This window comes from Hemibagrus wyckioides, linkage group LG03, assembly GCF_019097595.1.
Source record: "Hemibagrus wyckioides isolate EC202008001 linkage group LG03, SWU_Hwy_1.0, whole genome shotgun sequence".
In the NCBI taxonomy this organism is placed as follows: domain Eukaryota; kingdom Metazoa; phylum Chordata; class Actinopteri; order Siluriformes; family Bagridae; genus Hemibagrus; species Hemibagrus wyckioides.
The window spans coordinates 403117-430145 of NC_080712.1; the positions used below are offsets into that span (position 1 = coordinate 403117).

The following is a 27029-nucleotide window of genomic DNA, read 5'->3' on the forward strand; positions in this document are numbered from 1 at the left end:
AAAAAAACTTAATTGGCTTGACTTATTATTACTATTATTATCATCATCATCATCATCATCTTGCATTATATCATATATTTTCTAGCCCACACGTTCATTATCAGGACCTCAGAGCCCAAACCATCATATTCTTAATTACTATTTTTATAAAGAAAGGTTTAGGGATATTAGGAGTTTATATACATTTATATTTTTAATATTTTTGGACAGTGTGATCTGTAGTGATCTGTAGTTCACCTCTGTCTGATGTCAGTGTGTTTCACATCAGAATCTGATCTGGTCCGATGAGAAATTATTGAACTCAGTAATCTAACCTTGATTTCTTTAACTTCATCATCAGGTACTTTTCATAAACAATAACCTTCATAATACTCAAATGAAGAAAAATATAAACTATATGAAGAGCTATGACGAAATCCTTGAGTCCAGATGTGGTTTATTTCTCCTCCTAACAGATCTTTTGTGTTAAATGTCATTATCACTGTTTTTCTCTGTTGGTGTAGCTTTGTAATAAACTGCAGCAGAATGTCTCCCTCTTGTGGTCAGACTCTGCAATCACACGACAATAAAAGCTCTAAATTTTAAATTATCTTTAATATTTACAGGCAGTCTGAAAAATAATCGCTACATCTGACTTAATTTCAGGAGCATGGAAATGCTCAAACCCTCATGTGGTGATGAAGCGAAGAACACAGGAGAGTGGTTTGTTGTCTCTATAGAAACAACAGAAAATACATGATGTCATTAGGATAATGAATTATCATATAAAACGTCTCTTTGATCTGGATTGTTTTGTCACAGTTTATATGATTTAATGCACCGAATCTGTCCGAGACGATCATAAAGAATCTGCAGTTGATGGAGGAGAGAGTCTTTGCTTCACGGTGGAGGTGTGGAAACGTCCGAGTTTCGACTGGAATTATTCGGAGCGTGTGACGATGTGGCAAGTGTTGGAGCATCATTCAGGAAAGTTTCATCTGGTGCAGGGTTCAAAGCTGTGCAGTTATGAGACGTTGGGCAGGAAGCTGGTGTTCTGTGGAAGGAACCCAGAGGCTCTGTGTTTGTTGTTGCAGCATGTCTTGGGGGTGTGCCCACCTTAGCAGGCTGTGTGTCAGTGTGGATAGTGATGACAGCATGTGATCTCAACTCTGAGCTCCGCCCCATCCTCTCACTCCGATTCTTCCTCTCTGTCTTGTGTTTTTTCTTCTTCTTATGATGCTTCCTACGCTCAGCACCAACCTCCATGCTGGAGCTCTGCCTCCTCCTCCACTTCTTCTTCTTTTTAGGATGATGATGCTTGTCTTTGCTCCTCTTCCTTCTCTCCCCATGCAGGGATTTATGTTTCCGCTTTCCACAGGCTTTGTCATGGCTTGACCTCCTGTGCGAGGAAGGGGCGGGGCTTACAGAGAGGGACTCAGATCGTTTCCTGTACCGGAGAGAAGACTGTGTTCTCCAACTTCCACTGTAGGTGTGTACACGACTCCTGGACCTCGAGCGAGCACGACTCCTGGACCTCGAGCGAGCACGACTCCTGGACCTCGAGCGAGCACGACTCCTGGACCTCGAGCGAGCACGACTCCTGGACCTCGAGCGAGCACGACTCCTGGACCTCGAGCGAGCACGACTCCTGGACCTCGAGCGAGCACGAGCACTACACCATGACAATAGAAGTGTTCTTGACCTTGAGTGTGAATGAGTTTTAGATCGTGAGTGTGTACATGATGGTTGTGGTGTGTCTCGGCTGTAGTGTGTGTTCGTGTATCTGCTGTGTCTGTGTCGGGATGTGTGGGACCGAGAACAGTGATTGGTTGCTTTGCTTCTTTTTCTTCTGTCCTTATAGCTGAGCGAGTGAGAGCGCCGTCTCTGTTTAAAACAATAACTTTCCCTACTCCTCTCCCTGCTTCTGTATCTTCTGTTGCAGCTTTGTTTTGTAGCAGAGTGGGAGAGAGCGTCTCTATTCCGGCTTCTCCGATTAGTCAGATCTCTGGGGTCTGACTGGTTGGAGGTTGATGGTTCTGGAGCTTCCTGCACTGACGCTTCAGAATCAGAAGACAGCTGGACAAGCTCAGGAGTCCGCTGGGCAGTGGGTTTGATGAAGCCTACAATGACACAGTCACCATCGCTGCTGTAATCATTCTCGTCCGCTCGAGAGTTAGTGAGATTACTGGTAGCATTAACGCTAATAGATTCTGCTGCGTCTTCCTCTTCACTTGCACTGTCTGCATCCAAATCACTAATGGTTACAGTGAACACACTGTTTGTGGCACTGGAATAGCTTGGACCTGGAGTTTCATCATCCCAGGGTGAAGGTGCAGAGCTAAGGTCTCCATCATCCTCAGAAACAGCAGAAAGGTGAGAGGGGGCGGGGCAGTCGTAGACAGCGTGGCGATCATACGCTTCCATGTTGAATGGTGACCTTGCAAAACTTAGGAACTCATGCAAGAAGTGCTCGGTTCTTGATGAGAGGAAGGGGCGGAGTTCCTGCAGGAAGGCCTCATCTTGTATATCGTGACGTGTGATCAGAGACAATATCACGTGAAGGACGACATCAGCAACCGAGTCATGTGATCCGTAAAGCACTGCCAGCTCCCGCTTCAACCACGGAACCAGTCGGTGCAGACACGCCGGATTTTTACGGAAGAATTCGGCGGACGTGTCGCGGGAACGACCTCCATCACGCACGCCGTGCACCCGCACGTCACACTGATACAGCCAGCGCCTGAAACGCACCACTTCCTGTTGGCGAGAGCTCCCCTGCATCCGTCCTGCCCTGCGGCGTTCATGTGTTAGCGTGGTCCGATAACGGAACCTCTGACCCTGCATGCTGCCGAAGGAGCCGTTCTCGGCCGGACGCAGCTCGTACACTTTGAAGTCGTGCTCGGACCGGACCGAGTGGTACACGGAGCCGAAGGGCTGCTTGCACAGCGGACACTCGGCTTTGTTCTTGCCCCACTCCAGGATGCAGCGGAAACAGAAGCGGTGGAAACATTTGTCCGCATAAGACACGTTTCTGAAGCGGTCCAGACAGATCGGACACTTGGAGTCCGGAGACGTCTCCTTATACGGAGTCTCGGCTGCAGCACACACCTTCTGCAGCTCAATGTCCGGCTCTGTGGACGTCATCGTCTGGAACATTACAGAGGAAAGATCATGAGCATCAGGGATAAATGACCCTTACACACAACATACACACACACATACACACACACAGACACAGACACACACACACAACAGACACACACATATACACAACAAACACACACCAGACACACACATACACAACAGACACACACACACATACACAACAGACACACACACATACACAACAGACACACACCAGACACGCACATACACAACAGACACACACATATACACACACACATACACACACACACATACACACACACATACACACACACAGACACACACATATACACAACAAACACACACCAGACATACACACAACAGACACACACATATACACAACAAACACACACCAGACACGCACATACACAACAGACACACACATATACACAAACACACACCAGACACGCACATACACAACAGACACACATATATACAACAAACACACACATAGACGCAACAGACACACATAGACGCAACAGACACACATATATACAACAGACACAAACACACACATACACAACAGACACAACAGCGTGTCTGTTATGTCTGACTGGCACACACGCCGCCACAAATCCGACCACACACATACACAACAGTCACACACACAACAGTCACACACATAAATACACAACAGACACACACACACGGGAGGAAACTAGAGTCACAGTTCCAACAGAGTGACTCTAGAAGCCTGTGGCAGGGACTAAGGACAATAACGGACTATAAAGCACCGACATCCAGTATGATGAATGTGGAAGTGTCTCTGGCAGACAAGCTGAACACCTTCTACGCTCGCTTCGAGGCTGCAGCTAACGATGCTAAAGCTAAAGCTAATGCTACAGCTAATGCTAATGGCTGCAGACAGGAAGAGAATGCCAACACCGGAAGTGCGTTCATCTCTGAGCATGACATGAGGAGAGCCTTCAGGAGAGTGAACACCAGGAAAGCAGCAGGACCAGACAGAAGCTCAGGTCGAGTCCTCAGAGCCTGCGCTGACCAGCTAGCACCTGTGTTCACAGACATATTCAACCTCTTCTTAACCCAGTCGGCAATCCCCACATGCTTCAAAGAGTCCATCGTTGTTCCAGTCCCGAAGAAACCCCATCCTGCTTCCCTCAACGACTATCGTCCTGTAGCCCTGACCTCAGTGCTTTGAGTGGCTGGTCAGAGACTTCATCATCTCTTCACTACCAGACACACTGGATCCATTACAGTTCGCCTACCGTCCGAACCGCTCCACCGACGATGCCATTTCCCACCTCCTTCACACATCACTCACTCACCTGGACACTAGAAAGGGGAATTATGTTAGAATGCTGTTTGTTGACTACAGTTCAGCATTTAACACTATAATCCCCTCCACACTCACCACCAAGCTGGAGCACCTGGGACTCAGCCCATCTCTTTGTCAGTGGATCTCCAATTTCCTAACTGGTAGACCACAGGCAGTAAGGATGGGCAGACATGTCTCAGCCTCACTCACCCTCAGCACTGGAGCCCCCCAGGGTTGTGTTCTGAGCCCCCTGCTGTACTCTTTGTATGGCCAACTGCATGGCCAATTCCACCAACATTATCAAGTTTGCTGACGACACCATTGTGGCCGGACTGATCTCCAACAACAATGAGTCGGCCTACCTGGAGGAGATTAAGACTCTGGAGAACTGGTGCCAGAAGAACAACCTCCTCCTTAACGTCAGCAAGACTAAGGAGCTGATAGTGGACTTCAGCAGAAAGCAGGAGAGGAACAACCAGACCCCAGTGATCAGCGAGAGCCCAGTGGAGAGAGTGGACAGCTTCAGATACCTGGGTGTTCACATCACGCAGGATCTGTCATGGTCCTGTCACATCAACACCGTGGTGAAGAAGGCCCCCCGACAGTGTCTCTTCCACCTCAGACGCTTGAGAGACTTTAGACTGCCTGCTAAGGTGCTAAGGAACTTTTACTCCTGCACCATAGAGAGCATCCTGACAGGAAACATCACAACCTGGTTCGGGAACAGCACCATGCAGGACAGATGAGCTCTCCTCACATAGGACTCAACTGATTGGACTCACTATCCTTCCTACACACATGTTGGAACACACCAAAACCAAACACACTGTACATCTGCACATTTGCACATTACAGGACAGTGACACACAATACATAAAACATAAACATATATGTTGCACATTCTGCTCCCGTTTATACACAAAGAGGACTTGTGTACATCTGCACTTTAAAGATGGACAATACCACTGCTTCTCATCACCTTATTTTACTACATGACCACCCCCTACTGCTGCTGTCTGCACCTTGCACATTACTGCACACTTTATATAGTTCTGTATAATACAGTTGTTTACATTTTACATTTATGTTATATACATATTCTGTATACATATATACCCTACCTTACTTTACTTATATTTTATTATATTTATATTATATTTTATTTTTATTTACCTACTGTGGAACTGTAGTTTTTATATATATTTTTATATTTTATATTTCATATTTTATCCTTTTTCCTTTTCAAGGGTCAAAACAAAGTGGTGTAAGCATTTCACTGCATATCATACTGTGTACCATTATGTATGTGACTAATAACATTTAAATTTGACACACACACACACGCACGCAAACACAGACGCACACAGACACGCACGCAAACACACACAGAGATACACAGACACGCACACAAACACACAAACACACACAGACACACAGAGACACGCACACAAACACACACAGACACGCACACAAACACACACAGACACGCACACAAACACACACAGACACGCACGCAAACACACACAGACACGCACGCAAACACACACAGAGATACACAGACACGCACACAAACACACAAACACACACAAACACACACAGACACGCACACAGACACACAGAGACACGCACACAGACACACAGAGACATACACAGACACGCACACAGACACACACACGCACACACACAGACACATAGAGACGCACACAGACAGACACACAGACACACACACACACATACAGACACGCACACAGACAGACACGCACACAGACAGACACACACACAGACAGACACACACACAGACAGACACACACACACACACACAGACATACACAGACACACACACAAACACACAGACATACACAGACACGCACACAGACACACACAGACATACACAGACACGCACACAGACACGCACACAGACACGCACACAGACACACAGACAGACAGACACACACACAGAGACGAACACAGACAGACAGACAGACACACACGCATGCAAACACACAGAGACAGACACACACAGACAGACAGACAGACACACACACAGAGACGAACACAGAGACGCACAGACACACACACACACAGACGCACACAGAGACGCACAGACAGACACACACACACACAGACGCACAGACAGACACACACAGACAGACACAGACACACACAGAGACGCACAGACAGACACACACAGACAGACACAGACACACACACAGACAGACACACACACAGACAGACACACACACAGACAGACACACACACAGACACACACACACAGACACACACACAGACACACACACACACACACACAGACGCACACACAGACGCACAAACAGACGCACACAGACAGACACAGACGCACACAGAGACGCACAGAGACACGCACAGACAGACACACACACACACACAGACGCACAGACAGACACACACACAGACGCACACAGAGACGCACAAACAGACACACACAAACAGACACAGACGCACACAGAGACGCACAGACAGACACACAGACAGACACACACGCACACAGAGACGCACAGACAGACACACACACACACACAGACAGACACACACACAGACACACACAGACAGACACAGACACACACACACACAGACGCACACACAGACGCACAAACAGACGCACACAGACAGACACAGACGCACACAGAGACGCACAGAGACACGCACAGACAGACACACACACGCACACAGACGCACAGACAGACACACACACAGACGCACACAGAGACGCACAAACAGACACAGACGCACACAGAGACGCACAGACAGACACACAGACAGACACACACGCACACAGAGACGCACAGACAGACACACACACACACACAGACGCACACAGAGACGCACAGACAGACACACACACAGACGCACACAGACAGACACAGACGCACACAGAGACACGCGCACAGAGACACACAGACACACACAGACAGACAGACACACACACACACAGACAGAGACACACAGACGCAGACAGAGACGCACAGACAGACACAGACAGACACACACACACACACACATACAGACACACACAGACGCACACAGAGACGCACACAGAGACGCACAGACAGACACACACACACAGACGCACACAGAGACGCACAGACAGACACACACACACACACACACAGACGCACACAGAGACGCACAGACACACACACAGACACACACATACAGACAGACACAGACACACACAGAGACGCACACAGAGACACAGACAGACAGACACACACAGACAGACACACACACAGAGACGCACACAGAGACGCACACAGAGACGCACACAGAGACACACACAGAGACACACAGACACACACAGACGCACACAGAGATGCACAGACAGACACACACAGACAGACACACACAGACAGACACACACAGACAGACACACACAGACAGACACACACAGACAGACACAGACGCACACAGAGACGCACAGACAGACACAGACGCACAGACAGACACACACAGACAGACACAGACACACACGCACACAGAGACGCACAGACAGACACACACAGACAGACAGACACACACAGACAGACACAGACACACGCACACAGAGACGCACAGAGACACACACACAGACAGACACACACACACAGACACACACACACAGACAGACACACACACAGACAGACAGACAGACACAGATGCACACAGAGACGCACAGACAGACACAGACGCACACAGACGCACAGACAGACACAGACAGACACACACACACAGACAGACACAGACACACACACAGACAGACAGACGCACACAGAGACGCACAGACAGACACAGACGCACACAGAGACGCACAGACAGACACAGACAGACACACACACAGACAGACACACACACAGACAGACACAGACAGACACACACACACACACAGACAGACACACACACAGACAGACACACACACAGACACAGACAGACACAGACACACACACAGACAGACACAGACACACACACAGACAGACACAGACAGACACACAGACAGACACAGACAGACACACACACAGACAGACACACAGACAGACACACACACAGACAGACACACACAGACAGACACAGACGCACACAGAGACGCACAGACAGACACACACACAGACAGACACACACACAGACAGACACACACAGACGCACACAGAGACGCACAGACAGACACACACAGACGCACACAGAGACACACAGACAGACACACACAGACAGACACAGACGCACACAGAGATGCACAGACAGACACAGACACAGACAGACACACACACACACACACACATACAGACACACACAGACGCACACAGAGACGCACACAGAGACGCACAGACAGACACACACACACAGACGCACACAGAGACGCACAGACAGACACACACACACACACACACACAGACGCACACAGAGACGCACAGACACACACACAGACACACACATACAGACAGACACAGACACACACAGAGACGCACACAGAGACACAGACAGACAGACACACACAGACAGACACGCACACAGAGACGCACACAGAGACGCACACAGAGACACACACAGAGACACACAGACGCACACAGAGATGCACAGACAGACACACACAGACAGACACACACACACACAGACAGACACACACAGACAGACACACACAGACAGACACAGACGCACACAGACGCACAGACAGACACAGACGCACAGACAGACACACACAGACAGACACAGACACACACGCACACAGAGACGCACAGACAGACACACACAGACAGACAGACACACACAGACAGACACAGACACACGCACACAGACAGACACACACAGACGCACAGACAGACACAGACGCACACAGAGACGCACAGACAGACACACACAGACAGACACAGACACACACGCACACAGAGATGCACAGACAGACACACACAGAGACGCACAGACAGACAGACACAGACACACACGCACACAGAGACGCACAGAGACACACACACAGACAGACACACACACAGACACACACACACACAGACACACACACAGACAGACACACACACACACACAGACAGACAGACACAGATGCACACAGAGACGCACAGACAGACACAGACGCACACAGACGCACAGACAGACACAGACAGACACACACACACAGACAGACACAGACACACACACAGACAGACAGACGCACACAGAGACGCACAGACAGACACAGACGCACACAGAGACGCACAGACAGACACAGACAGACACACACACAGACAGACACACACACAGACAGACACAGACAGACACACACACACACACAGACAGACACACACACAGACAGACACACACACAGACAGACACAGACACACAGACAGACAGACACAGACACACAGACAGACAGACACAGACAGACACACAGACAGACACAGACAGACACACACTCAGTCAGTCACACAGTCAGCGATACACACAGACAGACACACACAGACAGACACAGACGCACACAGACGCACAGACAGACACAGACAGACACACACACAGACAGACACAGACACACACACAGACAGACAGACGCACACAGAGACGCACAGACAGACACAGACGCACACAGAGACGCACAGACAGACACACACACAGACAGACACAGACAGACACACACACACACACACACACACACACACAGACACACACACAGACAGACACACACACACAGACAGACACACACACAGACAGACACAGACGCACACAGACGCACAGACAGACACACACACAGACAGACACAGACAGACACACACACAGACAGACACAGACACACACACAGACAGACACAGACACACACACAGACAGACACAGACAGACACACACACAGACAGACACACACACAGACAGACACAGATGCACACAGAGACGCACAGACAGACACACACACAGACAGACACACAGACGCACACAGAGACGCACAGACAGACAGACACAGACGCACAGACAGACACACACACAGACAGACACACACACAGACAGACACACACACAGACAGACACACACACAGACAGACACACACACACGCAGACACACACACACGCAGACAGACAGACACGCACACAGACAGACACGCACACAGACAGACACGCACACAGACAGACACGCACACAGACAGAGACGCACACAGACAGAGACGCACACAGACAGAGACGCACACAGACAGAGACGCACAGACAGACACACACACAGACAGAGACATACACAGACAGACACACACACAGACAGACACACACACATTCACACACAGACACAGACAGACACACACACAGACAGACACACACACAGACAGACACACACAGACAGACACACACACACAGACACACACACACAGACACACACACACACACAGACACACACACAGACAGACACACACACAGACAGACACACACACAGACACAGACAGACACAGACACACACACAGACAGACACAGACAGACACACAGACAGACACAGACACACACACACACAGACACACACACAGACACAGACACACACACACAGACACACACACACAGACACACACACACACAGACACACACACAGACAGACACACACACAGACAGACACAGACGCACACAGAGACGCACAGACAGACAGACACACAGACAGACACACACACAGACAGACACACACACAGAGACAGACAGACACAGACGCACACAGAGACGCACAGACAGACACACACACAGACAGACACACACACAGACAGACACAGACACAGACACACACAGACAGACACAGACAGACACACACACACACACACACACACAGACAGACACACACACAGACAGACACACACACAGACAGACAGACAGACAGACAGACACAGACGCACACAGAGACGCACAGACAGACACACACACAGACAGACACACACACAGACAGACACAGACAGACACAGACACACACACAGACAGACACACAGACAGACACACAGACACACACACAGACAGACACACACACACAGACAGACACACACACAGACAGACACACACACAGACACACACACACACAGACACACACACACACAGACACACACACACACAGACACACACACACACAGACACACACAGACACACACACAGACAGACACACACACAGACAGACACACACACAGACAGACACACACGCACACAGAGACGCACAGACAGACACACACACAGACAGACACACACGCACACAGAGACGCACAGACAGACACACACACAGACAGACAGACACACACACAGACAGACAGACACACACACAGACAGACACACACACACACAGACAGACACACACACACACACACACACACAGACAGACACACACACAGACAGACACACACAGACAGACACAGACACACACACAGACAGACACACACACAGACAGACACACACACAGACAGACACACACACAGACAGACACACACACAGACAGACACACACGCACACAGAGACGCACAGACAGACACACGTTTTATTAGCTAAAGCGGCAGAAAAAAAGAACTCACCATCGTACCGATATAAAATCATTTAAAGTGTATTTACAAATAAAATGTTGAATGTTAAAGAATATAAACTGATCCTATAAACACACACTCAAATTATTAAAAGGTTAAAAGTCACATTCTGTAAAATTAACAACTTATAACACCAAATCTTACAGCTCTACTCGCCTCTCCGGACCGGAAACTTTGGCTGGACTTTTTTTTTTTTTAGAACTTCCGGTTTTGACGGATTTCAAAATAAAAGGTCGCAGACTCTGCCTTGCCAAACTTGTCAAAATAAAGGTTTTATTTTAAAAACCCTTTATTTGAAATTATTTTAAATGTTTTACAGATTTGACTTTAACTATTTTGTTAGCTGAACATTATGCCTTATTTGATCTTTATTTAGATCATAAAAATCATTCACACACACAGAATAAATACATGATGTTCTCAAACACCCACACACTGAAAAACAGTGTATGTAGTTTTATTTAAGATCTAGCAAACTGAATATCTTCCTGTGTTACTTAAAAAGAAATTATATTCTCAGAAATTCAGAAAGAAACATAAGAAAAAGTGTTATTTTAAATATTGGCCTCAATATTGAAAAAATATTCACAAAGGACAAATTAAATTTGAGAAATACATACACTTTAATTCTGCTCATATTACCACTGTCTTTAGTATTATTATTGTTATAGTCAGTGTTGTACACTTCGTCACTGAAATACTAACACTGTTATTAAACACTCTGACAGTGCTGCACTCGTGTGTTTCTGTTCGGAGGAATATGTCTCAGGGTCAAACGGAGTTTGAGGAATGAGAGTGTGAGGATGAGGAGTCTGGGTAAAGCTCTTTATTATCAGATACAGAAGTATGTACAGAGTTGTTCATGTTACAGGTGCACTGCTCAGTGGTGGGCGTGGCCATGAGTCTCAGGTATCTCAGGAATCACCTCCCCTGTCTCCAGAATGGTATCACCCTGTAAACACACAGACACACAATTCATGTAACCGGACACTTTATTAGGAATGTCTGCCTGCCAACCATGTGTCTGCATGTGCGGTAACTCAATAAAATAAATCGCTCTTTAGAACACGAGAGACTCAGACAAGCAGAACCTTCAGGCTGAATGAGTACAGAGCAAGAACACATGGGGTTCCACTGGTGTCAGCAGACTATAGCGTCAGAATAAGGCAGTTGGTGGGGTTGGTGGAGGAATATATTCTTAGAACACACTGTTCACCTGAACACTCATGGAGCACTGTTCATACACCACACACTAGCGGAGTGTTGTTGCTGACCATGTGCATGGCTTCAAGGCCACAGCTGATCATCTCATAGCGGCTGCAGCATTAACGATGGAATCTGAAACCACGGCTGCAGCTCTGGGATGTGGGAGAGCAGAACTGTGCAGCTGATAAATCCTGATGTAGACCAGCTCAAGCGAGAAGACGATCAAACAAACCTTTCTACTAAAGTTTATAATCCATACCATGAAGAATCTAACTCTGTGTGTGTGTGTGTGTGTGTGTGTGTGTGTGTGTGTGTGTGTAGTGAAGATGTGTGTCCAATGCCGAGTTCACGGCACGATTTTGCCGATTTTTTTTGCCAATGAGTCTGTGAAATATTTGGCATGCTAAATATCTGGACCTGTCAGTAACTCAAAATCCTACAGTGTGAAAGGAGTTATAAAATACCTTGGAGATGACCTACAGCCAATGAGAGAGTGAGATACAGGGCAGAGGGCAGTTCAGGGAGGAGTTATAGACCACAATATAAGCATTTCTGGCGTACGTTCGGTTGTGAAATGCAGTTTGTGGACGATTCTACCTATTGTGAGGTCATGCAGTGTGAAACCTCCTGTCACCGATCCATCATGCAGTGTGAACACAGAGACTGAATGCTAACACAGATAGCGGTGCAGTGTGAACACAGAGACTGAATGCTAACACAGATAGCGGTGCAGTGTGAACACAGAGACTGAATGCTAACACAGATAGCGGTGCAGTGTGAACACAGAGACTGAATGCTAACACAGATAGCGGTGCGGTGTGAACACAGAGACTGAATGCTAACACAGATAGCGGTGCGGTGTGAACACAGAGACTGAATGCTAACACAGATAGCGGTGCAGTGTGAACACAGAGACTGAATGCTAACACAGATAGCGGTGCAGTGTGAACACAGAGACTGAATGCTAACACAGATAGCGGTGCAGCGTGAACGCAGAGACTGAATGCTAACACAGATAGCGGTGCAGCGTGAACGCAGAGACTGAATGCTAACACAGATAGCGGTGCAGCGTGAACGCAGAGACTGAATGCTAACACAGATAGCGGTGCAGCGTGAACGCAGAGACTGAATGCTAACACAGATAGCGGTGCAGCGTGAACGCAGAGACTGAATGCTAACACAGATAGCGGTGCAGCGTGAACGCAGAGACTGAATGCTAACACAGATAGCGGTGCAGCGTGAACGCAGAGACTGAATGCTAACACAGATAGCGGTGCAGCGTGAACGCAGAGACTGAATGCTAACACAGATAGCGGTGCAGCGTGAACACAGAGACTGAATGCTAACACAGATAGCGGTGCAGCGTGAACACAGAGACTGAATGCTAACACAGATAGCGGTGCAGCGTGAACGCAGAGACTGAATGCTAACACAGATAGCGGTGCAGCGTGAACACAGAGACTGAATGCTAACACAGATAGCGGTGCGGTGTGAACACAGAGACTGAATGCTAACACAGATAGCGGTGCAGTGTGAACACAGAGACTGAATGCTAACACAGATAGCGGTGCAGTGTGAACACAGAGACTGAATGCTAACACAGATAGCGGTGCAGTGTGAACACAGAGACTGAATGCTAACACAGATAGCGGTGCAGTGTGAACACAGCAGTGATCCGAACTCTCTGAAAATCCTGCAGTGTGAACTCGGCATTAGTGTACTTACTGGGAAGAGTCTGGGTTTCAGCTCCACCACACTGTAGGGTTTATTCTGTAATACACACACAAACACATTAACACACACATTAACACTTCTGCTCAACATCACAGAGGAAACTTACAGGCAATCACATGTTAAAGATGTTTTGATTATTGAGTTTTGATGTCATTATGATGTCATTACAGCAGAGTGATGTCATTGTGAAGTTTTGACATGATGATGTTCATACTCACAAGCAGATGATATTTGACGTAGTAGTGGACGACCCAGGCTGGAATAAGGACACGGGTCAGAGCAAACGCACCTGCACTATAAGCCTTAAATGCCTACACACACACACACACACACACACACACACACACACACACACACAATCTCATTTATAACAATATTTACTAGTACATGGAGTAAAGTTGTCCATCGAACAGTAATAAACTCAAACAAATGGCCTTTCCATGCACATGAATGTAATATGGAGTTGCCCCGCCCCTTTACAGCTATAACAGCTTCAACTCTTCTGGGAAGGCTGTCCACAAGGTTTAGGAGTGTGTTTATGGGAATTTTTGACCGTTCCTCTAGAAGCACATTTGTGAGGTCAGGCACTGATGTTGGACGAGAAGGTCTGGCTCACAGTCTCCGCTCTAATTCATCCCAAAGGTGTTCTATGGGGTTGAGTCAGGACTCTGTGCAGGTCAGTCAAGTTCCTCCACACCAAACTCACTCATCCATGTCTTTATGGACCTTGCTTTGGTCACTGGTGTGCAGTCATGTTGGAACAGGAAGGGGTCATCCCCAAACTGTTCCCACAAAGTTGGGAGCATGGAATTGTCCAAAACGTCTTGGTATGAAGCTGAAGCATTCAGAGTTCCTTTCACTGGAACTAAGGGGCCGAGTCCAACTCCTGAAAAACAACCCCACACCATAATCCCCCCTCCACCAAACTTTACACTTGGCACAATGCAGTCAGGTAAGTACCATTGAGTCCAGTGGCGGCTGATTTACACCACTGCATCAATGCTTTGCATCGCACTTGGTGATGTAAAGCTCGGATGCAGCTGCTCGGCCATGAAAACCCGTTCAATGAAGCTCTCTATACTGATTTTGAGCTAATTTGAAGGCCACACGACGTTTGGAGGTCTTTGCTCCTCAGAGTGTGCTGACCCCGATCTGTGATTTTACATGGACTACCACTTCATGGACTGAGTTTCTGTTGTTCCCAATTGCTTCCACTTTGTTATATTACCACTAACTGTTGAGTCTGGAATATTTAATATTGAGGAAATTTCACAAAGCAACCCATTCTTTCACAGATGTTTGCAGAAGCAGTCTGCATGCCTAGGTGCTGGATTTTATACACCTGTGGCCATGGAAGGGATTGGAACACCTGAATTCAATGATTTGGAGGGGTGTCCCAAAACTTCTGGCAATACAGTGTAGATTTCTTACACTTTTTAAATAAGAAAGTGATGACGTTGTGTGATTATTTATTTATTTATTTATCTATCTCTAACACACTCCTGAATAAACAGAGAGGTCCAAATATCAGAGAGCTCTGGAGAAAATGCTTTTTTCTAAACGAATACAGTAATGTTCATGATAAATTAATTGAGTGAAAACTCTGATCTTTACATAAAATTTACAGGAATGTTGGAGAAGTATTTGTTTCGTGCTGTCTTTTTGCTGTGTGTTTATGATGTGGTTGGATCTGTGCATTGCGGCACAGTATTTATCCTGAACACATTAAGTTCTCGAATGACATGACCATGGTGGGTCTCATCAGCAAGAACAATGAGTCAACATACAGAGAAGAGGTGCAGCAGCTAACAGCCTGGTGTAGAGCCAAGACAAGACTAAAGAGATGGTTGTTGACTTCAGGAGAGCACAGAGTGACCATTCTCCACTGAACATCGACGTATCCATCGTGGAGATCGTAAAGAACACCAAATTCCTTGGTGTTCATCTGGCAGAGAACTTCACCTGGTCACTCAACACCAGCTCCATCACCAAGAAAGCCCAGCAGCGTCTCTACTTCCTGAGGAGGCTGAGGAAAGCCCATCTCCCTCCCCCCATCCTGACTGTGTTCTACAGAGGGACCATGGAGAGCGTCCTGAGCAGCTGCATCACTGCCTGGTTTGGGAACTGGACCGTCTCAGATCACAAGACCCTTCAGGGGATAGTGAGGACAGACACACACCCCTCACACACCCCACACACCCCACACACACACTCTTACACACCCCACACACACACTCTTACACACCCCACACACACACTCTTACACACCCCACACACACACTCTTCACCCTCCTGCCATCTGGAAAGAGGTACCGGAGCATTCGGGCCTCACAACCAGACTGTGTAACAGTTTCTTTCCTCAAGCCATCAGGCTCCTCAACACCCGGGACTGAACTGTTCTACACTCTCACACACACTCTCACTCACTCACTCACTCACTCACTCACATTGTATGTATATATATATATATATATATATATATATATATATATATACACATACATACATACATACATACATATATATATATATATATACACATACATACATACATACATATATATATATATATATATATATATATATATATATATATATATATACATATATACATATATACATACACACACACACACACACACACACACACACACTCCAGACTTTAGTGTTTAATATTAATTCAGTGATATATAAAGTACATTAATGTCATTAAAAGACTCACGTAGATCCTCCAGAGGCTCTGTGGCTGGAGGAAGGAGGTCCAGAAGGCCTGGACTCGGCCCGGAGCCGCGGTTCTGGTCAGCGGTTCCCGAGCGGTCAGCTCCTGCTCCTTCAGCCAGCGGCGCCGCAGGGAAGATAACTGCTGCAGCCGGAGCTTCTCCTCTGCCGTGTACCCCGACATCATACACACTCTCACACACACTCTAAATAATAATAATAATAATAATAATTACAACAATAATATCATAAACCTGATTATAAACTCAGAACCAGCGTACAATGACACCTGAGAGAGGACAACGATCCCACAGTGCACCGCGCCGGAACCGGAAGTACGACAACACAGCGATATTTTCTTCCTCTACTTTTACATCGGAAATTACAGAAAAAACAAAACAAAACTAATATATTTATATATTTATATTTACAAAAACAAACAAATTATAGAAGGAATTTTGTTGTGAGGATATGAAATATAGCTCCATGTGAAATTTGTAGTAAATAAATAAGGTGTTCTTAGATACTTTATGAATAAAAAAATCTGCAGTTAATAAATTAACATTTACGAATTAATGTCTTCAGTTTTCATCTTATAAATAATATTTCTATTTTTAAGCTTATAAAAAATATATTTAAAAAAATAAAAATAAAAAAAGATAACCCATAGCGGAATATTCAGATCTAACTGAATGAGGGGTGTGTAAGAGTGTGTGTGAGGGGTGTGTGGGGTGTGTAAGAGTGTGTGTGAGGGGTGTGTGGGGTGTGTAAGAGTGTGTGTGAGGGGTGTGTGGGGTGTGTAAGAGTGTGTGTGTGGAGTGTGTAAGAGTGTGTGTGAGGGGTGTGTGGGGTGTGTAAGAATGTGTGTGTGGGGTGTGTAAAAGTGTGTGTGAGGGGTGTGTGGGGTGTGTAAGAGTGTGTGTGAGGGGTGTGTAAGAGTGTGTGTGTGGGGTGTGTAAGAGTGTGTGTGGGGTGTGTAAGAGTGTGTGTGGGGTGTGTAAGAGTGTGTGTGTGGGGTGTGTAAGAGTGTGTGTGAGGGGTGTGTAAGAGTGTGTGTGTGGAGTGTGTAAGAGTGTGTGTGAGGGGTGTGTGGGGTGTGTAAGAGTGTGTGTGAGGGGTGTGTGGGGTGTGTAAGAGTGTGTGTGTGGGTTGTGTAAGAGTGTGTGTGGGGTGTGTAAGAGTGTGTGTGAGGGGTGTGTAAGTGTGTGTGAGGGGTGTGTAAGAGTGTGTGTGTGGGGTGTGTAAGAGTGTGTGTGTGGGGTGTGTAAGAGTGTGTGTGTGGGGTGTGTAAGAGTGTGTGTGAGGGGTGTGTGGGGTGTGTAAGAGTGTGTGTGAGGGGTGTGTGGGGTGTGTAAGAGTGTGTGTGAGGGGTGTGTGGGGTGTGTAAGAGTGTGTGTGAGGGGTGTGTGGGGTGTGTAAGAGTGTGTGTAGTGTGTGTGTGGGGTGTGTAAGAGTGTGTGTGAGGGGTGTGTAAGAGTGTGTGTGAGGGGTGTGTGGGGTGTGTAAGAGTGTGTGTGAGGGATGTGTAAGAGTGTGTGTGTGGGGTGTGTAAGAGTGTGTGTAGTAGTGTGTGTGTGTGTGGGGTGTGTAAGAGTGTGTGTGAGGGGTGTGTAAGAGTGTGTGTGAGGGTGTGTAGGGTGTGTGTGAGGGTGTGTAAGAGTGTGTGTGAGGGATGTGTAAGAGTGTGTGTGTGGGGTGTGTAAGAGTGTGTGTGAGGGGTGTGTGGGGTGTGTAAGAGTGTGTGTGAGGGATGTGTAAGAGTGTGTGTGTGGGGTGTGTAAGAGTGTGTGTGGGGTGTGTAAGAGTGTGTGTGAGGGGTGTGTAAGAGTGTATGTGTGGGGTGTGTAAGAGTGTGTGTGAGGGGTGTGTAAGAGTGTGTGTGTGGGGTGTGTAAGAGTGTGTGTGGGGTGGGTGTGTAAGAGTGTGTGTGAGGGTTGTGTAAGAGTGTGTTTGAGGGGTGTGTGGGGTGTGTAAGAGTGTGTGTGAGGGGTGTGTAAGAGTGTGTGTGAGGGGTGTGTAAGAGTGTGTGTGTGGGGTGTGTAAGAGTGTGTGTGAGGGGTGTGTGGGGTGTGTAAGAGTGTGTGTGAGGGGTGTGTAAGAGTGTGTGTGTGGGGTGTGTAAGAGTGTGTGTGTGGGGTGTGTGTGAGGGGTGTGTGGGGTGTGTAAGAGTGTGTGTGAGGGGTGTGTGTGAGGGGTGTGTGGGGTGTGTAAGAGTGTGTGTGAGGGGTGTGTAAGAGTGTGTGTGTGGGGTGTGTAAGAGTGTGTGTGAGGGGTGTGTGGGGTGTGTAAGAGTGTGTGTGAGGGGTGTGTGAGGGTTGTGTAAGAGTGTGTGTGAGGGGTGTGTAAGAGTGTGTGTGAGGGGTGTGTGAGGGTTGTGTAAGAGTGTGTGTGAGGGGTGTGTAAGAGTGTGTTTGAGGGGTGTGTGGGGTGTGTGTGAGGGGTGTGTGAGGGTTGTGTAAGAGTGTGTGTGAGGGGTGTGTAAGAGTGTGTGTGAGGGGTGTGTGAGGGTTGTGTAAGAGTGTGTGTGAGGGGTGTGTAAGAGTGTGTTTGAGGGGTGTGTGGGGTGTGTGTGAGGGGTGTGTGTAAGAGTGTGTGTGAGGGGTGTGTGGGGTGTGTGTGAGGGGTGTGTAAGAGTGTGTGTGAGGGGTGTGTAAGAGTGTGTGTGAGGGGTGTGTGGGGTGTGTGTGAGGGGTGTGTGGGGTGTGTGTGAGGGGTGTGTAAGAGTGTATGTGAGGGGTGTGTGGGGTGTGTGTGAGGGGTGTGTAAGAGTGTGTGTGAGGGGTGTGTGGGGTGTGTGTGAGGGGTGTGTGTAAGAGTGTGTGGGGTGTGTGGGGTGTGTGTGAGGGGTGTGTGGGGTGTGTGTGTGGGGTGTGTAAGAGTGTGTGTGAGGGGTGTGTAAGAGTGTGTGTGAGGGGTGTGTGGGGTGTGTAAGAGTGTGTGTGTGGGGTGTGTAAGAGTGTGTGTGTGGGGTGTGTAAGAGTGTGTGTGAGGGGTGTGTGGGGTGTGTAAGAGTGTGTGTGAGGGATGTGTAAGAGTGTGTGTGTGGGGTGTGTAAGAGTGTGTGTGTGTGGGGTGTGTAAGAGTGTGTGTGAGGGGTGTGTAAGAGTGTGTGTGAGGGGTGTGTAAGAGTGTGTGTGTGGGGTGTGTAAGAGTGTGTGTGAGGGGTGTGTAAGAGTGTGTGTGAGGGGTGTGTAAGAGTGTGTGTGTGGGGTGTGTAAGAGTGTGTGTGTGGGGTGGGTGGGTGGGGTGTGTGTGAGGGGTGTGTAAGAGTGTGTGTGTGGGGTGTGTAAGAGTGTGTGTGGGGTGTGTGTAAGAGTGTGTGTGAGGGGTGTGTGGGGTGTGTGGGGTGTGTGTGAGGGGTGTGTAAGAGTGTGTGTGAGGGGTGTGTAAGAGTGTGTGTGAGGGGTGTGTGGGGTGTGTGTGAGGGGTGTGTGGGGTGTGTGTGAGGGGTGTGTAAGAGTGTGTGTGAGGGGTGTGTAAGAGTGTGTGTGAGGGGTGTGTGTAAGAGTGTGTGGGGTGTGTGTGAGGGGTGTGTGGGGTGTGTAAGAGTGTGTGTGAGGGGTGTGTAAGAGTGTGTGTGAGGGGTGTGTGGGGTGTGTAAGAGTGTGTGTGTGTGTGGGGTGTGTGTAAGAGTGTGAGAGGGGGTGTGTGGGGTGTATGAGGGGGGTGTGGGGTGTGTAAGAGTGTGTGTGAGGGGTGTGTGGGGTGTGTGTGAGGGGTGTGTGTAAGAGTGTGTGAGGGGGGTGTGTGGGGTGTGTGTAAGAGTGTGTGTGAGGGGTGTGTGGGGTGTGTGTGAGGGGTGTGTGGGGTGTGTGTAAGAGTTGTGTGAGGGGTGTGTGGGGTGTGTGTGATGGGTGTGTGGGGTGTGTGTGTGAGGGGTGTGTGGGGGGTGTGTGAGGGGTGTGTGTAAGAGTGTGTGTGAGGGGTGTGTGTGTTTGAGGGTGTGTGTAGAGTGTGTGTGAGGGGTGTGTGGGGTGTGTGTAAGAGTGTGTGTGAGGGGTGTGTGGGGTGTGTGTGAGGGGTGTGTGTAAGAGTGTGTGTGAGGGGGTGTGTGGGGTGTGTGTAGAGGGTGTGTGGGGTGTGTGGGGTGTGGGGTGTAGGGTGTGGGGGGTGTGAGGGTGTGTGTAAGAGTGTGTGTGAGGGGTGTGTAAGAGTGTGTGTGAGGGGTGTGGGGTGTGTGGGGGTGTGAGGGGTGTGTGAGGTGTGTGTAAGAGTGTGTGTGGGGGGTGTGTGGGGGGTGTGTGAGGGGTGTGTGTAAGAGTGTGTGTGAGGGGTGTGGGGTGTGTGTGTGAGGGGTGTGTAAGAGTGTGTGTGAGGGGTGTGTAAGAGTGTGTGTGAGGGGTGTGTAAGAGTGTGTGTGAGGGGTGTGTGGGGTGTGTGTGAGGGGTGTGTGGGGTGTGTGTAAGAGTATGTGTGAGGGGTGTGTGGTGGTGTGTGTGAGGGGTGTGTGTAAGAGTGTGTGTGAGGGGTGTGTGTAAGAGTGTGTGTGTGAGGGGTGTGTGGGGTGTGTGTAAGAGTGGGTGAGGGGTGTGTGAGGAGGTGTGTGAGGGGTGTGTGGGGTGTGGGGTGTGTGTAAGAGTGTGTGAGAGGTGTGTGGGGTGTGTGAGGGGTGTGTGAGGGGTGTGTGAGGGGTGTGTGGGGTGTGTGTAAGAGTGTGTGAGAGGTGTGTGGGGTGTGTGAGGTGTGTGTAAGAGTGTGTGTGAGGGGTGTGTGTAAGAGTGTGTGTGAGGGGTGTGTGGGGGTGTGTGAGGGGTGTGTGGGGTGTGTGTAAGAGTGTGTGTGAGGGGTGTGGGGTGTGTGTGTGAGGGGTGTGTGAGGGGTGTGTGTAAGAGTGTGTGTGAGGGGTGTGGGGTGTGTGTGTGAGGGGTGTGTGGGGTGTGTGTAAGAGTGTGTGTGAGGGGTGTGTGAGGGGTGTGTAAGAGTGTGTGTGAGGGGTGTGTGGGGTGTGTGTAAGAGTGTGTGTGTGGGGTGTGTGTGAGGGGTGTGTGAGGGGTGTGTGGGGGGGTGTAAGAGTGTGTGTGAGGGGTGTGTGGGGGGGTGTAAGAGTGTGTGTGAGGGGTGTGTGGGGTGTGTGTAAGAGTTTGTGTGAGGGGTGTGTGTGAGGGGTGTGTGGGGTGTGTGTAAGAGTGTGTGTGAGGGGTGTGTGGGGTGTGTGTAAGAGTGTGTGGGGTGTGTGGGGTGTGTGTGGGGTGTGTGTAAGAGTGTGTGTGAGGGGTGTGTGGGGTGTGTGTAAGAGTTTGTGTGAGGGGTGTGTGGGGTGTGTGTAAGAGTGTGTGTGAGGGGTGTGTGGGGTGTGTGTGAGGGGTGTGTGGGGTGTGTGTAAGAGTGTGTGTGAGGGGTGTGTGGGGTGTGTGTAAGAGTGTGTGTGAGGGGTGTGTGGGGTGTGTGTAAGAGTGTGTGTGAGGGGTGTGTGGGGGGTGTGTGGGGTGTGTGTAAGAGTGTGTGTGAGGGGTGTGTGGGGTGTGTGTGAGGGGTGTGTGGGGTGTGTGTAAGAGCGTGTGTGGGGGGTGTGTAAGAGTGTGTGTGAGGGGTGTGTGGGGTGTGTGTGGGGGGTGTGTGGGGTTGTGTGTAAGAGTGTGTGTGAGGGGTGTGTGGGGGGTAAGAGTGTGAGTGAGGGTGTGTGGGGTGTGTGTAAGAGTGTGTGTGAGGGGTGTGTGAGGGGTGTGTGTGAGAGGGTGTGTGGGGAGTGTGTAAGAGTGTGTGTGAGGGGTGTGTGGGGGGTGTGTGGGGTGTGTGTAAGAGTGTGTGTGAGGGGTGTGTGGGGGGTGTGTGAGGGGTGTGTAAGAGTGTGTGTGAGGGGTGTGTGGGGTGTGTGTAAGAGTGTGTGTGAGGGGTGTGTGGGGTGTGTGTGTGAGGGGTGTGTGGGGGGTGTGTGAGGGGTGTGTGTAAGAGTGTGTGTGAGGGGTGTGTGGGGGGTGTGTGAGGGGTGTGTAAGAGTGTGTGTGAGGGGTGTGTGGGGTGTGTGTAAGAGTGTGTGTGAGGGGTGTGTGAGGGGTGTGTGGGGGGGTGTAAGAGTGTGTGTGAGGGGTGTGTGGGGTGTGTGTAAGAGTGTGTGTGAGGGGTGTGTGGGGTGTGTGTGAGGGGTGTGTGGGGTGTGTGTAAGAGTGTGTGTGTGGGGGTGTGTGTGAGGGTGTGTGTGGGGTGTGTGTGAGGGGTGTGTGGGGTGTGTGTGAGGGGTTGGTGTGTGGGGTGTGTGTAAGAGTGTGTGTGAGGGGGTGTGTGTAAGAGTGTGTGTGAGGGGTGTGTGGGGGTGTGTGTAAGAGTGTGTGTGAGGGGTGTGTAAGAGTGTGTGTGTGGGGTGTGTGGGGTGTGTGTGGGGTGTGTGTGGGGTGTGTGTGTGTGGGGTGTGTGTGTGGGGTGTGTGTGTGGGGTGTGTGTGTGGGGTGTGTGGGGGGGAGTGTAAGAGTGTGTGTGAGGGTGTGTGGGGTGTGTGTAAGAGTGTGTGGGGTGTGTGTGGGGGTGTGTAAGAGTGTGTGTGTGGGGTGTGTAAGAGTGTGTGTGAGGGGTGTGTAAGAGTGTGTGTGAGGGGTGTGTGGAGGGTGTGTAGAGTGTGTGTGAGGGTGTGTGAGTGTGTGTGGGGGGGTGTAGAGTGTGTGTGTGAGGGGTGTGTGGGGGGGTGTAAGAGTGTGTGTGTGGGGTGTGTGTGGGGGGGTGTAAGAGTGTGTGGGGGGTGTGTGTGGGGGGTGTGAGGGGTGTGTGTGGGGGGGTGAGGGGTGTGTATCATGGCTGACCCTGCGCTCTGACCCCAACCCCAAAGGATGGGAAATTTGAAGAAAGAATTTCACTGTAAAGTAATGTATATGTGACCAATAAAGATAACTTAACATGATGCAGGCTGTGACTGAGTGACATCATGACTGTGGAAATGACTTGGCTAAATTATTACCTTATTTCAATTACAACATTTATTATTATTATTATTATTATTATTATTATTGTTATTATTTAAATTCTACATGTTTAATCCTTCCCTGTCTGTTTACTAGTTAATAATTTCATAATAAAATGTGTATAATAAATAACACAAAACAATTAACCTCTTCATTAAATAATAATTCTAAATGAAATGAACAGATGGCATGTTTCTGCGTGACAGAAGGTGGCGCTCTAAACCACAGAGGAAAAACACACTGAGGCATGTGTGTATAAAATCAGCTTTATTTCTGTATAGTACACTGTTCAGTACACAAGCACCAGTGTGTGTGTGTGTGTGTGTGTGTGTGTGTGTGTGTGTGTGTGTGTGTAAAAACAAACACAAAAATAAATCTGCATGTATGTTACACATCCTGTATAAAAAGGTCTCTGGCACAGAACCCTTCTGACCTCTGACCCCTTACCCCCTGACCCCACTCTGATCACACAGACAGGATACAAGAAGACGATGTGTTAGAATCACGATTAAAGAAAAAAAAACGTTAAAAGGGGATGAAAAAAAGTGCAGAGAAATAAAAGTGAAGTGCTTCAGGGCTTTATAATAGGAATGTATTAGAGCTGTCTCACTGTCTGTCTCGCTGTCTCATTCTCTGTCAGTTTTTCTGTCTCACTCTCTCTGAATTCATATTCAGATATTTAGTCCCGCCCACACTATCAAGAGGTTCTGTGCGAGGTGTGTGTGTGTGTGTGTGTGTGTGTGTGTGTGTGTGTTTGTGTGTTCCTCGTGATGATAGCTGCCCATTCACACTGATCTCAGACCAGTCTGTCTCACACTACCTTCAGTACGCTCATCAGAGGGACTACATTACCCACAACCCCCCTGGGCAGGAGTTAACACTATTACTAACAGGAAGTGCACTAGGAGAAGGTGAGAGAGGGAGGAAGAGCCCAAGCTGCCATGATCAATCTTCTCCCAGTGTCTTCCTCTGCACTAAGAATAAAGACCACAACCACAGGAGTGAGTGAGGATGAAGGAGGCACCCTAAAGAGTCCACGTGTTGGATTGGGACACGCCCCAGCCAGATATCCTCAGTTCCGATCCGAGGATGTGGGCTGTGACTGAGCGTGTGCAGGAAGGAGACCTGAGTAGGGCTCGAGGATATGAGGAAGTCAACAAGATGAGGAATAAGACAACCCCCGGAGGGATGATTAAAGTCTACATGCTGGATTGGAACACACCCCAACCACACCGTTGAAGGGTCTCTGTTGAAGGGTGTTAGTGAGAGAGTACTCGAGGGAGTAGACCTGAGGATGCGGAGCAAGGGGAAGGGGCATGCGGGCTCTCCTTAAAGAGCACACTGTACATGTTGTACTGAGACATGCCCAGGCCCTGTCCTCCATATTGGGGACAAAGGGGATGCAGGACACTCCATAGTGCATGGTCTGCATGTTGAATGAGAACATGGCAGGCCACACCCTCCATGTGTAACTGGGGAAGTAGACCTGAGTAGGTGGTAGAGAGTAGGGCATAGGGAGTAAGGGGAAGTGTACAGGCAGAGGAATGGGACATGACCAAGGCACAGAAAGATGGCGAGTTCAGCCTGTCGTTTCTTGTATATAATTATATATGTAAGTATTTATATTTATATTTTTATTTATATTTTCTTTTTTTGGTCTTTTGCATTTTAGGAAAATAGAATAAAAAATTTCTGACAGAAATATAGAGCTAAAGTCACACTCTGTGACCTACACACTTTTATACACTTCTATTCAATATACACGGTTGTTTATAGTCTTTTTTTTTATTTGCCCAGCAAGTGGAGGGGGCGTGGCTATCATGATGACATCATACACACGGCACCTCTACAGCTAACTAGCTAACACCAGACCGAGGCAATGTTACTGGAAGAGCTAATCAGGAACAGATAAATAGCTTGCTAGCTTTCAAACTAAAATCACTGTATAAAAAGTGTAAGTATGACATCACAGGGCAGGCCACGCCCAGTACACCAGAGCAGACAGGCTTTTTTTTTTTTTTTTTGAGGGGTGAATTTTTTTTGGCTGAAATTTTGGGATGATGCATGCTAAAGATAAAGACAGATGTGTGTGTGTCCACAACAAATACTGCAAATTAACATACTGTGTTGTAGCTGCATGCTAATCTCTGCTACAAGCTACGTCCGGCTCTGATGCATCACTGTGTGAGGAGTGTGTGTGTGTACGCTGCATTGAGTGTGTGTGAGTGCTTTAGTGAATTATACACACACACACACACACACACACAATGGCGTTATTGCTACATCACATTGCTACTGAGAAAAAAAGGCTGGATCCTGATTGGCCAGGAGCCAGGACACACTTTTTTTATACATTGACACACCTTAGGCCTCTGTCAAGGGGGGAGGAGCCGAGTTAGATTTGATTAGCCAATCAGTGTTGACTATATGCTATTACAGGACATCAGAAGTGGTTAGAAGGCTAGCTTTTTGCTTATAAACACATATATTCTGCAATGTTATGTCATAAGAAAGGAGTAAAATAAATGTTATTGGTGATGCCACATGA

General features: G+C 48.5%; 3 protein-coding genes across 5 annotated transcripts in view; all 3 read right to left on the reverse strand.

Moving 5' to 3' along the window:
* Nucleotides 1–18: 18 nt before the first annotated feature.
* On the reverse strand, nucleotides 19–12147 carry toporsa (topoisomerase I binding, arginine/serine-rich a). Of its 2 annotated transcripts, none has more exons than XM_058383784.1 (2): nucleotides 12078–12147; nucleotides 19–3126 (listed from the first exon to the last, which is right to left on the reverse strand). In XM_058383784.1, the coding sequence occupies exon 2, from the start codon at nucleotides 3121–3123 to the stop codon at nucleotides 880–882; it is 2244 nt and encodes a 747-aa protein (XP_058239767.1). In that variant the 5' UTR covers nucleotides 3124–3126; nucleotides 12078–12147; the 3' UTR covers nucleotides 19–879. The 2 variants fall into 2 exon arrangements, with proteins under 2 accessions (XP_058239767.1, XP_058239759.1); XM_058383776.1 differs by having other exon boundaries at nucleotides 11925–12128.
* A 597-nt stretch (nucleotides 12148–12744) lies between these two features.
* ndufb6 (NADH:ubiquinone oxidoreductase subunit B) lies at nucleotides 12745–17924 on the reverse strand. Of its 2 annotated transcripts, XM_058383806.1 has the most exons (5): nucleotides 17881–17924; nucleotides 17596–17797; nucleotides 15092–15184; nucleotides 14865–14909; nucleotides 12745–12885 (listed from the first exon to the last, which is right to left on the reverse strand). In XM_058383806.1, exons 2-5 carry the CDS (start codon nucleotides 17776–17778, stop codon nucleotides 12814–12816), a joined length of 393 nt encoding a protein of 130 aa, XP_058239789.1. In that variant the 5' UTR covers nucleotides 17779–17797; nucleotides 17881–17924; the 3' UTR covers nucleotides 12745–12813. The 2 variants fall into 2 exon arrangements, with proteins under 2 accessions (XP_058239789.1, XP_058239784.1); XM_058383801.1 differs by having other exon boundaries at nucleotides 17596–17921.
* A 6809-nt stretch (nucleotides 17925–24733) lies between these two features.
* mxd4 (MAX dimerization protein 4) overlaps nucleotides 24734–27029 on the reverse strand; it is a 26852-nt gene continuing 24556 nt past the window's right edge. The window contains exon 6 of the mRNA XM_058385955.1: nucleotides 24734–27029. This exon is cut by the window's right edge and continues 552 nt beyond it. The gene's annotated coding sequence lies outside the window, so the exon portion shown is untranslated.

Bases quoted from the DNA above. Each gene is read 5' to 3' on its own strand.
- ndufb6 (XM_058383806.1), bottom strand. From the start codon at position 17,778: ATGATGTCGGGGTACACGGCAGAGGAGAAGCTCCGGCTGCAGCAGTTA. The intron at 15,185-17,595 runs GTGAGTCTTTTA...GTGTGTGTGTAG, and splicing joins AGAGCCTCTGGAGGATCTAC to GCATTTAAGGCTTATAGTGC. The intron at 12,886-14,864 runs GTAAGTACACTA...GTGTGTTTACAG, and splicing joins TGAAACCCAGACTCTTCCCA to GGTGATACCATTCTGGAGAC.